The sequence below is a fragment of the Bombina bombina genome, chromosome 6 (genome assembly GCF_027579735.1).
Source record: "Bombina bombina isolate aBomBom1 chromosome 6, aBomBom1.pri, whole genome shotgun sequence".
NCBI classification, from domain to species: domain Eukaryota; kingdom Metazoa; phylum Chordata; class Amphibia; order Anura; family Bombinatoridae; genus Bombina; species Bombina bombina.
The window spans coordinates 814,132,611-814,146,342 of record NC_069504.1 but is presented as its reverse complement, the minus strand read 5'-3'; the positions used below and the strand labels follow the sequence as shown (position 1 = coordinate 814,146,342).

At 37.7% G+C, this 13,732-nt stretch overlaps 1 protein-coding gene across 1 annotated transcript in view; it reads right to left on the bottom strand.

Moving 5' to 3' along the window:
* Positions 1–5,388: 5,388 nt before the first annotated feature.
* MISP3 (MISP family member 3) overlaps positions 5,389–13,732 on the bottom strand; it is a 166,116-nt gene continuing 157,772 nt past the window's right edge. The window contains exons 4-5 of the mRNA XM_053719458.1: positions 13,300–13,379; positions 5,389–5,894 (exon numbers count right to left, since the gene is read on the bottom strand). Of these exons, the coding sequence (XP_053575433.1) occupies positions 5,805–5,894; positions 13,300–13,379 (170 nt within the window). The 3' untranslated portion in view covers positions 5,389–5,804. The remainder of the gene's footprint in view (positions 5,895–13,299; positions 13,380–13,732) is intronic.

The window sequence follows — 13,732 nt, the reverse complement described above, 5'->3', positions numbered from 1 at the left end:
TTGAGACAGGACCTTCTTGTTCAGGGTCCATTCAAACATCCAAATCTGGTCTCCCTCCAGCTGACGGCTTGGAGATTGAACGCTTGATTCTATCAAAGCGTGGGTTTTCAGATTCTGTGATTGATACTCTGGTTCAGGCCAGAAAACCGGTAACTAGAAAGATTTACCATAAAATATTTAAAAGATATATCTGCTGGTGTGAATCCAAGGGATTACCTTGGAATAAGATAAAAAATTCCTAAGATTCTTTCCTTTCTGCAAGAAGGTTTGGATAAAGGATTATCTGCAAGTTCTCTAAAGGGACAGATTTCTGCTTTATCTGTCTTACTACACAAACGACTGGCAGCTATGCCAGATGTTCAAGCATTTGTTCAGGCTCTGGTTAGGATCAAGCCTGTTTACAGACCTTTGACTCCTCCCTGGAGTTTAAATTTAGTTCTTTCAGTTCTTCAAGGGGTTCCGTTTGAACCTCTACATTCCATAGATATTAAGTTGTTATCTTGGAAAGTTTTGTTTTTGGTTGCTATTTCTTCTGCTAGAAGAGTTTCAGAGTTATCTGCTCTGCAGTGTGCTCCGCCCTATCTGGTGTTCCATGCAGATAAGGTGGTTTTGCGTACTAAGCCTGGTTTTCTTCCAAAGGTTGTTTCTAACAAAAATATTAACCAGGAGATAGTTGTACCTTCTTTGTGTCCGAATCCAGTTTCAAAGAAGGAACGTTTGTTACACAATTTGGACGTAGTCCGTGCTCTAAAATTCTATTTAGAAGCTACAAAAGATTTCAGACAAACATCTTCTCTGTTTGTCGTCTATTCTGGTAAAAGGAGAGTTCAAAAAGCGACTTCTACCTCTCTTTCCTTTTGGCTTAAAAGCATCATCCGATTGGCTTACGAGACTGCCGGACGGCAGCCTCTTAAAAGAATCACAGCTCACTCCACTAGGGCTGTGGCTTCCACATGGGCCTTCAAGAACGAGGCTTCTGTTGATCAGATATGCAAGGCAGCGACTTGGTCTTCACTGCACACTTTTGCCAAATTTTACAAATTTGATACGTTTGCTTCTTCGGAGGCTATTTTTGGGAGAAAGGTTTTGCAAGCCGTGGTGCCTTCCGTTTAGGTGACCTGATTTGCTCCCTCCCTTCATCCGTGTCCTAAAGCTTTGGTATTGGTTCCCACAAGTAAGGATGACGCCGTGGACCGGACACACCAATGTTGGAGAAAACAGAATTTATGCTACCTGATAAATTACTTTCTCCAACGGTGTGTCCGGTCCACGGCCCGCCCTGGTTTTTTAATCAGGTCTGATGAATTATTTTCTCTAACTACAGTCACCACGGTACCATATGGTTTCTCCTATATTTTTCCTCCTGTTCGTCGGTCGAATTACTGGGGTGGGCGGAGCCTAGGAGGGACTATATGGCCAGCTTTGCTGGGACTCTTTGCCATTTCCTGTTGGGGAAGAGATATTCCCCCAAGTAAGGATGACGCCGTGGACCGGACACACCGTTGGAGAAAGTAATTTATCAGGTAAGCATAAATTCTGTTTTCTAATTTACTGTCAATTTTTCTTCGTTCTCTTGCTATCTTTATTTGAAAAAGCAGTAATCTAAGCTAAGTAACTGGCCCATTTTTGGTTCAGCACCCTGGATAGTGCTTACTGATTGGTGGGTACATTTAGCCACCAATAAGCAAGCATAACCCAGGTCCTGAATAAAAAATGGGCTCCTTAGCTTGGATTCCTGCTTTTTCAAATAAAGATAGCAAGAGAACGAAGAAAAATTGATAATAGGAGTAAATTAGAAAGTTGCTTAAAATTGCATGTTCTATCCGAACCACAAAAGTGTCCCTGATTGGCTGAAATAAAAGCCTTGGAGGTATCTTGAATTTTTTTGCTAGCTGTGCTCCACAAATATACTGGACACCCTGTAGACATCTGATTGGGCTAAAGTGGTAGGTGTGTCATACAATGACCTCTCCCAAAAGCTCTATTTAGGGCCACCCACTTTTTATCTTCTTGGTTACCAGTATAATACACATCACAGTGATTTGACCTCTCCAATAACCTTGATTGCCAATAGCAGATTTTTTTATGCTAGTGACTATAAATTACACAACAGAGCAGTTGTGGCTGCCAGTAAAATGTAAGATATCAATTTTATTTTTATCCTTTACCTACACATTTGAAATGCATAGAGGAATAAGAGGTCTTTAAAATACAGCTGCCCCTCACAGTACTTTAAAAAAAAAAACTGGATATGCAAGTGTCCGGTATTTTTGTAGATATTTTACTGGTCAACCAGCTGAAATACTGGACTGTCCAGTTAAATACAGGACATCTGGTAACATTTAATTGGTGAGCAGTAAACTGTAGGACTCAACAAATGCTTCTATGAATGTGACATTAAACACTAAATAAATACTAGACTTAAAGTGAATGTAAATTTAGATGATAAAGTGCCCGGTTTTTAAAAATCGGATTAAAAACAGGGGCACTTTAAGTCATCAAAATTTACATTTCACTCGTGTTGTGAAAATACCTTTTAATCTTGACAGCTGCTGCATCGCTTCCCCCGCCCGTCACAAAGTCTCTTCCCGGGTCTAAAATGAGGAATCCGGCTTCCTCCAATCACGTCGTTGAATCAGACACTGATTCCCCCGGGGGGGAAGCCGTGATTGGAGGATGACCTATCCATCATTTCTGATATAGGAAGAGACTTGTGACGACCGGAGGAAGCTGGAGCGGCTGTCAAGATACAAAGGTAAGTATTGTGAGTGAAATGTAAATTTTGATGAATTAAAGTGCCCCTGTTTTTAATCAGATTTTTAAAAACCGGGCACTTTATCATCTAAATTTATATTCCCTTTAATGATGTATTTAGAGCAAAGACTGTCCTGAGAATAATATCCAGATGTATTTTATTAAATTATATTAGTTGTTTAAATATTGAGAAAAAAAAAGTGTAAAGTTTTAGTGTCCATAAAGAAATGGGCACCATAATTATAAATGATTCACTAGACTGTGTAAGCAATGATTTAGGTATACCATACAATTTTAAACAACTTTCCAGTTTACTTCTATTATCAAATTTGCTTCATTCTCTTGGTATCATTTGTTGAAGGAGCAGCAATGCAATGCAAGGACAATCAGTAGATATATGCAGCCACCAATCAGCAGCTAGAACCTAGGTTCTTTGACGCTCCTGAGCTTACCTAGTTAAAACTTTCAGCAAAGGATAACAAGAAAATGAATCAAATTAAATAATAAAAGTAAATTGGAAAGTTGTTTAAAATTGTACGCTCTGTCTAAATCATAAATGTCTGATTATGACTCTACTGTCCCTTTAAGTCCAGATTCTGCACTTCCACATCTAACAGGAATTTGAAAACAATTTTCAGAATAAAAGGAAAAGGGAACACATTATATATATATATATATATATATATATATATATATTTAATTACCATGTATAATTAAACATTTTATTTTAAAATGTCAGTGTTTAATGCCTCTTGAACACATAACCTTGTTCCCTGTAGCTTATAGCTGTGAGTGTGAAAGAAAAGGGGCTTATATCAGGCAATAAATACGTTTATCGCTCTCTGGCTTTTCTCTCATTGTTTGATTTGTCAGACAGGGTGGAGTCGGTTGGGTATCTGAGTAATGAGTATACACACACCGCCTCCACCTGCTCTATATATAACTGCACTGTGTATATATACAATATGTCTTCTGCAAACACAAACTAATTCCTTTATGACCTCACCTTCTTGCCAAATTCTCTCATTCCTCTTCTTTTTGTTCTTGTCTCTCACATTTTCTCCCTTTACTACGCTCATCAGCCTTCAACCTCCCTCTTTTTTTCTGTTTGCTTAATCATTTTTCACTCCCTTTATATATTATGTTTTATTTTTTAATAGTTGGTTGTTTTGCCGTCTGTCCACATTATATTCTGTATAGATCAAGGGCCTAACATTCAAATTGAGGGGTCTTTAAATATTAGTTTCAGTTTATATTCTCCTAACATTCTAGTCAGCTGTGGCTGATACTTTAAATTCTCAACCTGGAGGGCAGAATATTTGTCATAAGATTAAGGAGTGATTACGGAGTCCTTATCACAAGAAGGGAGGGTAAAGCAATGAATAATTGTTTTAGAAAGCAAGGTCACTTGGAATTGCTGTGTAACAAGCAGTTCCTATATCCATCTCTGCTTTGTTACATCTATTCTATACCCAGATTTGAAAAATGTTCAGTTATGCATAGTAAAACACTTTAATTTTGGATTTTCAAATTCTCAGAGCTTGAAATACACACTACAGGATTTGAAAGGCTAACTCTGCTACATACATTTCCCTAATTAGCTTTAAAGTGCCATAATAGTAAAAAAAATGACATGCTTTATTCTGTTAGAGCATGTAATTTTAAGAATAGCGACACTAGATTACGGTGTGTTTAATTCCTGCAAAGGGGTTAAACACACAGTAGAAATTTTGCTTAGGACTCGCAGAGCACTGCTGGTCCTAATGATCACCGCTTTAGGGTATGTAGTGGTCAAGGCATCTTTGCTACTCCCAGCTCCCCAACTGGACAGGGGAAACGCTGAGGGAAGTTAGGATACCATCTTTATTACAAACCTTGCAGCATTGACCAGTGAAACAGCAAGTCTCTGTACAAGCCTTGTCCACAATACAATCACCAATTTAAAGGGAGAGGAAACCTCAACATTTGTTGTATGCATTGGATAGAACATACAATTTTAAACAACTTTCCAATTTACTTCTATTATCAAATTTGCTTAATTCTCATGTTATCCTTTGCTGAAGGAAGAGCACTACTGGCAGCTAACTGAGCACATCTAGTTAGCCAATCACAAGAGACAAATGTTTGCAGGCACCAATCAGCAGCTAGCTTCCACTAGTGTAGGATATGTGCATATTCTTTTTCAATAAGGGATACCAAGAGAACAAAGCACTTTTGAAAATAGAAGTGAATTTAAAAGTCTCTTAAAATGGCATGCTCTATCTGAATCATGCAAGTTTAATTTTGACTTTCCTATACATTTAAGCTCCACCTTTTTTTTAAATCACTCCATCCAAACCTCACCTCTCTAAATCTGCCCATGGATTTATATTTTAAAACAGTTATGTATGTGTACTTATTACTGCTATATTAAATGGCGTGCAGTTTAAAACAACTTTCCAATTTACATCCATTATCAAATTGTGCGTATTCATTTAGTATGGACTCTTTCTGAGGCACACGCTGCTACTGAGCATGTGCAAGAGTTCACAATGTGATTGGCTGATCTCTGTCACATGATACTGGCGGACAGCAAATTTAAGGAAAGTTTAAAATTTTTGAGAGAGAAAAAATCTACTGCTCATTTAAAATCCATTGTCTTTATCTTATGCGCTTGTTTATTATGCAATTCCATTAATGTACAACTCTCCTGTACCTAAGACAGCTCTATTACAAGATACATCACTGTATTATTCTCTTGAACCTACTCTGCTGTTGTACTTCTAAAGTTATAAATCTACATTTGGACTCAAAAGAGATTTTCCACAATTTAATATAAATTATATTTTATATAGATTACAAAAGGTTGATTGGCAGATTAGATACTGATCATGTAACACGAAACGTAGGACAGGCCTGAAGTGTCTTTATAAAGTCATGTGAAGACGGCATTTTGCAGCAATCATTTTGCGAAAAGGCAGACAGGAATGGGCAGTCTTATCCTGAGTTTCTGAAGAAGAAATATATCATCCAATACTGAGAGCAGAAGTATTGCCACACAAGTTCACTTGCTATTCCTCATCGCGTGGACTGGGGGTGCCAGATTCCCAGCTTTGTATGAGAGCGCTCCGCTGGCGTCGGGTGCGAGGACTGTCCTTTCCCTGTGAGAAGACATACATGGTCACTAACATTAATAGCACACCTCTTAAACACACACTACAAAAATGCATAGTTAAAAGGGACAGTCTAGTCAAAACTAAACTTCATCATCATCAATTGCTTTGTTTTTCTTAGCATAGCTAGATATCCTCAGTGCACCAGCATTTTAAATACTGCAGCTGCTCAGAGCACCAGTGGGGCTTGTATCGTGTCAGCAATTACCAATTTTCCAATGTACTTCTATCATCACAGCAAGTGCTGTGCTTATTTAAATAAACATTTGAAACATTTATTAAAAGCATTGTTGCCAATATATGTATATTACAAAAATGCTCCTATTAAAAACTGAAACGCATCCATGTGCATTTCAATAGTGGCTGGAATGTCCCTTTAATTACCTTATCTGTTAATTACATAATGATATATTACGTTCATGTATATCATCTTCACTCTAAATACCTCTTAATATACAGTATTTACTAGTTTACCTTAATGAGTGTATTAATTTGGCCACTTACTCTACACCTCTAACTCCTGGTACACATTTTGTAGGTTAAAGGAACAGTCTAGTCCAAAATAAACTTTCATGATTCAGATAGGGCATGTAATTTTAAACAATTTTCCAATTTACTTTTATCACCAATTTTGCTTTGTTCTCTTGGTATTCTTAGTTGAAAGCTTAACCTAGGAGGTTCACATGCTAATTTCTTAGACCTTGAAGGCCACCTCTTTTCAGAATGCATTTTAACAGTTTTTTTTACCACTAGAGGGTGTTAGTTCATGTGTTTCATATAGATAACACTGTGCTCATGCATGTGAAGTTACCTGGGAGCCAGCACTGATTGTCTAAACTGCAAGTCTATCAAAAGAACTGAAATAAAGGGGCAGTTTGCAGAGGCTTAGATACAAGATAATCACAGAGGTAAAAAGTATATAAATATTACTGCTTTGGTTATGCAAAACTGGGGAGTGGGTAATAAAGGGATTATCTATCTTTTAAAACAATATAAATTCTGGTGTAGACTGTCCTTTTAAACTTTCATGTAGTAGTTTTAACCCATTTTGCACATCTATGGTAAACTGAAGAAAAAAAAACTTTACAGGAAGGTTGTTTGTATATGTCATGGTTCATGAAGAAAAGTTAGAGTTGCAAAACCACTGTGACATCCAGGATTATTAATGTCACATTCTTGTCCCAAACTGACAGAATACAGTTCCAGGTGTACCCACATACTTTTTTTTAAAAAAAAAAAGATGAAAAGCAGCAAAAAAATGTGGTAAGACTACATTATTGCTAGGAAATAACACTTTAAATAGATTGATTTAGTAAAATATTACTAAACTTACACAAGTGACTCAAAAAAAAAAGAAAAAAATAGGCTGTGAGCTCTACATCAGATTCCATAGTGCCTCAGACCAGATTTTGAGGAAATCTGAACTAGAGTACAGGTAAAATAATCAGATGATTAGTAAACAAGATTATTAAAGGGATTCTGAACCCTATTTTTTTTCTTTCATGACTCAGATAGAGCATGCAATTTTAAAGCATCTTTCCAATTTACTCCTATTATTTTTTTCTTCGTTCTCTTGCTACCTTTATTTGAAAAGAAGGAATGAAAGCTTAGGAGCCAGACTATTTTAGGTTCAGTACCTAGGTAGCGCTTGCTGATTAGTGGCTACATTTAGACACCAATTAGCAAAATGCTGAACCAAAGATGGGCCCAGCTCCTAAGCTTTCATTCCTGCTTTTTCAAAAAAAATACCAAGAGAACGAGAAAAAAATTATAATAGGAGTAAATTAGAAAGTTGCTTAAAATTGCCTGCTCTGTCCCTTTATAATTGTTTAACATCTTCATGTCACAGTTTTTATTATAATTTTTATTAGGAATTTTTTAAATAAAGTATACAGAGTATTAACAAAAGATTATTTTCAAAGCAAAACAATAACAAGAATCATCTTTTAACAATTGATATATTCAACATTAGAGTCTTTATGTCCATTAGAGATTCTCATGGTCTATACAAGTCCATATCTCATAACAAGCCTGAATCATAGATCATGAACTCTTTAGCAATATTAACTAAACACTATGCACAACATACAACCCCGTGAGAAACCAGTCCTTGATAAGGTCCCTAAAACAACGCCTTGTTAACCAAACAACAGCAATGCAAGACTTCAAAGAGAAAAATCGCATAATGAAATTAAAAGAAGACTGAATACTATGGGTGCACAGACTATGCAGAAAAATGATCACTCTTATTAAAGGGACATGAAACTCAATTTTTTTCTTTCATGATTAAAGGGACATAAAACTCGTTTTTTTTCTTTCATGATTCAGACAGAACATACAATTTTAAACAACTTTCCAATTTACATCTGTTATCAAATTTTCTTTGTTTCTTGTTATCCTTTGTTGAAAAGCTGGGATGTAAGCTCATGAGTGTGCACGTGTCCACAAAACTATATGGCAGCAGTTTTGCAACAATGTTATACATTAGCAGGAGCACTAGATGGCAACACTATTTCCTGTCATGTATGCTTCAGGCATGTGCACGCTACCTACCTAGGTATCCCTTCAACAAAGAATAACATTAGAACTAAATTTGATAATAGAAGTAAATTGGAATTTTTTTTAAATTGTATTCTCCATCTAAATAATGAAAGACATTTTTGGGGTTCACTGTCCCTTTAAGACACAGTATGTGATTTAAATCAACTTTTCAATTGACTTCTTTTAGCTAATTTGCCTCATTCTCTTGGTATCTTTAGTTGAAAAGCATACTTAGGTAGGTTTGAGATTGAGAGCTAGCCGCTGACTGGTGGCTGCACATAAATGCCTCTTGGCATTATTTCACTAGATGTGTTCAGCTAGTTCCCAGTAGGGCACTGCTGGATAGCAAGAGAATGAAGCAAATATGATAATAGAAGTCACTTGGAAAGTTGGTTAAAATGACGTGCATTACAGGGAGTGCAGAATTATTAGGCAAATGAGTATTTTGACCACATCATCCTCTTTATGCATGTTGTCTTACTCCAAGCTGTATAGGCTCGAAAGCCTACTACCAATTAAGCATATTAGGTGATGTGCATCTCTGTAATGAGAAGGGGTGTGGTCTAATGACATCAACACCCTATATCAGGTGTGCATAATTATTAGGCAACTTCCTTTCCTTTGGCAAAATGGGTCAAAAGAAGGACTTGACAGGCTCAGAAAAGTCAAAAATAGTGAGATATCTTGCAGAGGGATGCAGCACTCTTAAAATTGCAAAGCTTCTGAAGCGTGATCATCGAACAATCAAGCGTTTCATTCAAAATAGTCAACAGGGTCACAAGAAGCGTGTGGAAAAACCAAGGCGCAAAATAACTGCCCATGAACTGAGAAAAGTCAAGCGTGCAGCTGCCAAGATGCCATTTGCCACCAGTTTGGCCATATTTCAGAGCTGCAACATCACTGGAGTGCCAAAAAGCACAAGGTGTGCAATACTCAGAGACATGGCCAAGGTAAGAAAGGCTGAAAGACGACCACCACTGAACAAGACACACAAGCTGAAACGTCAAGACTGGGCCAAGAAATATCTCAAGACTGATTTTTCTAAGGTTTTATGGACTGATGAAATGAGAGTGAGACTTGATGGGCCAGATAGATGGGCCCATGGCTGGATTGGTAAAGGGCAGAGAGCTCCAGTCCGACTCAGACGCCAGCAAGGTGGAGGTGGAGTACTGGTTTGGGCTGGTATCATCAAAGATGAGCTTGTGGGGCCTTTTCGGGTTGAGGATGGAGTCAAGCTCAACTCCCAGTCCTATTGCCAGTTTCTGGAAGACACCTTCTTCAAGCAATGGTACAGGAAGAAGTCTGCATCCTTCAAGAAAAGCATGATTTTCATGCAGGACAATGCTCCATCACATGCGTCCAAGTACTCCACAGCGTGGCTGGCAAGAAAGGGTATAAAATAAGAAAATCTAATGACATGGCCTCCTTGTTCACCTGATCTGAACCCCATTGAGAACCTGTGGTCCATCATCAAATGTGAGATTTACAAGGAGGGAAAACAGTACACCTCTCTGAACAGTGTCTGGGAGGCTGTGGTTGCTGCTGCTGCACGCAATGTTGATGGTGAACAGATCAAAACACTGACAGAATCCATGGATGGCAGGCTTTTGAGTGTCCTTGCAAAGAAAGGTGGCTATATTGGTCACTGATTTGTTTTTGTTTTGTTTTTGAATGTCAGAAATGTATATTTGTGAATGTTGAGATGTTATATTGGTTTCACTAGTAAAAATAAATAATTGAAATGGGTATATATTTGTTTTTTGTTAAGTTGCCTAATAATTATGCACAGTAATAGTCACCTGCACACACAGATATCCCCCTAAAATAGCTAAAACTAAAAACAAACTAAAAACTACTTCCAAAACTATTCAGCTTTGATATTAATGAGTTTTTTGGGTTCATTGAGAACATGGTTGTTGTTCAATAATAAAATTAATCCTCAAAAATACAACTTGCCTAATAATTCTGCACTCCCTGTATTTGAATCTTTACAAAAAATGGGTTTCATGTCTCTTTAAATCTGAGAAGTCCAAAAAACAGAAAAAAAAACCATTTGTAAATATGCACTGATGAGTGTATGAATAAAGTATGGCACCGGATTCTAGCTCAAGACATATACATGATATTCAGTTCAAGTCCAAGGAGAAAGGGAGAGAGAAGAAGCCAGAGAAGATGAAACAAACTTCACACTTTTATGCCCCTTTATAAGCAAAAGTTTACATAAAAAACAAAAAACATGGTGAAACTAGATACTGGGATAGAAACAATCAGAGCAGGCTCAAGATATTGTGCTGCCTGGGTCCGAAAATGAAATGACGCAACCAGTAGTAACAATGCTGATTAGCATATCAACCTACTAGTCTGGCTGCTGACCTTACTAAGCCTGCCTACCTGCATCCAAACAATGCTTATGTACAACTATGCAATAAGTGGGAAGGAAGTTAGGTAAGACATGCACTTGTCCCCACCTTTAATGTTGCCCCTGACTGGTTCTATGTCTTTATGCATAATGAGGTTATTCTGCTGGGAGCCTGTGACTTCCCCCATGGAGACTGAGCACAGGAGTGGTCTAGGTCTCACAGTAACTGACTCAGACACTGAAGTGCTGCCTGGGTCCATTGGACCCACTTGGTCCTATGGTTGAGCTGGCCCTGGAAACAATTCTGCCTTACATTGGACATCTAGCAAAGAAATGCTAAAGCAATAGTGACATTAGAATCTATGAGCTATGCCAAGAATGGTAGAGTTAGAAAACCAAAAGATAATTATTGTAAAAGAAGAATAAGATGAGGGTCAGACAGTCTGGTAAATCTGGTTCATCCTGTAAGAAACATGCAGCAACTGAACCAAGTAAGACGGTTCCAGGGTAGGTTGGTTTGTGACTGAAATCATTTGTGGAAGTACTCAGGTGAAACGTATGGATTAATCCAGTTCCAGCACATTGTTTGCTCTCAAGAGTATTGGTAGAACAAGAGGACATGAACTGAAGTTGCATGGTTAGAAGACAAAGGGATATTTTGCAAAAGTAGCACTTGACAGGGCCAGATTTAACAAAGTAGTCTGACAGGGGAATACATCTTTGCCCCTGTCTGCCCAGTTTCACATCTACGGCTAGTGTGCAACGCAGCCAATCGTGCGTGACCAAGGGCCATCAATCTCCCCGGAAAAGTCTGGGGGGGGGATTGGCATATGCCACATAACAATTAACTAAATGGGTTAAGAAGCAGAGGTCTGATGACCACTGCTTCTTAAATCTTAGCTACAGGTTCGCTTATGCGAACCTGCAGCCGACTGCGCTCTTACCCCTTAATAAATCTGGCCCAATGTGTGGAGATACACAGAATATAGTCTTAGTGGCAGACAAAAATGTAGTACAAGGAAAAGAAATGCTTGGTATTTGCACAAGGCTATCTGAGAAATAATTACTGCATAATTGTAAATACAGAGAATACAGTGTGTTAATTGTGCATGAGGAATTTATTTGTATTAAGTATCTATATTCAACGAAGACTTCCTCTTCAAAAATCTGATAATTGCTGGAGTACCAGACGACCAGTGTATAAAACTTTATTAGTAGTACGTAAAAAAGACAACAATAATGAAACCATAAAGTATTGTTAATATATATATATATACAGTATATATATATATATATATATATATATATATATATATATATATATATATTTATTACAGCTGGTTTTATTTATTGTCCATTTAATTTATTTTTCTGTGTAAATGTTATTTATGAAGGTTAATAAATGAGGCTAACTACATGCACTACTACTTCTTTGTAATGGCCAGTTATGGCTAAATATGATTAAGTAATCACTGGGGTGCATGTAGCAGGGTCATTGTTGAATCCTGCAGGGTGCACTCAATTATTTCTTGGGACAGTAGGGAAAACACTCAATATTGCGAGTTAAAGAAGCATAAAAATGTAACTTTCGTGGATGAAACATAGCATGCAGTTTTAACCCCTTAACGACCGCGACGTACCCTGTACGTTAGGGTTTTTTCAGATCATAGTAGCACAGGTCTTGCCACGTGCTATTATGACCTCCCTTGCGGCTGCAAACATCCTGGAATAGCGCAGTCTCGCTGCTAACCGCGCTATCAAAAAAGGAATCCCCATTCATTAAGGTGTTAAGCATATTTTCAATGTATTTCTATCACGTTTACTTTGTTCTCTTGGTAAAGCATAGGTAGGCTCAGGAGTAGCAATGCACTATTGGGAGCTAGCTGGTGATGGGTGGCTACACACATATGCCTGGTCATTGCCTTGCTGGAGGTGTTCAGCTAGCTCCCAGTAGTGCACTGCTGCTCTGGAGTTGACTAACTATGGGTTTAACCAATTTTCTGTGGTTAAAACATAGTTATATACAAGCAGTAGTGCAATCATAAAATACTCTTATAGTTGGTCTTTTCCACCAGTGTTTCTCAAGTGCGGTCCTTAAGTACCCCCAACAGGCCAAGTTTTCATTATAGCTGAACTAGCGCACAGGTGTAATAATCAGCTGATGGGTGAGAGAGCAGGTTAGTAACCATGGTTACTGATCATCTGATTATTTCACCTGTGCTTTAGTTCAGCTATAATGAAAACCTGGCCTGTTGGGGGTTACTTGAGGACCACGATTGAGAAACACTGTCATACCCTCTTAAAAATGATAGAAACAGCAAACAAAATAAATAAAGTCCCTAACAATTTTTTTTTTATGATGCAAATTCAATAACTTGCACATGTGCAGTACAAACATACACCCTATACAACCTCATGACATTTGTACGTAGCACACATGTAAAGTGCCAGGCTGTGCGCCACACAAATGACCTCCGTCCCCTGACCCAGTACCTGCTCTTGTTGCTGATCATTTGCAGTGACCTCTCGGTTAGGCGGCCAGTTCACTTCTAGTCTCCTCCAACTGGGACGTTCTGTTAAAACAATGACATACAGTTTCATATCATTCAGAGGGATTTATTGTACACTGTATTGAAAGTCCTTATTTACTTAAGGATTCAGCTAACAATGTCATTGGATACCCCATTGTACTGTTTACATAGATAATACTGAAACTGAGACTGCAGTATTGTCATAAAAATGACATGAATAAAGTGACTGTGCCTTCAACTACTGTACAAAGATACATTCTTTCATGAAGTCATTTCTACAAGTGACATAAAAGATAAACACAAATATTTATTTAGCAGACATATCCAGAGTTACTGAACCAGACAACACTGACGATGTACAAATAAAGGTTCATTAAAAATTCTGGAAAAATCTA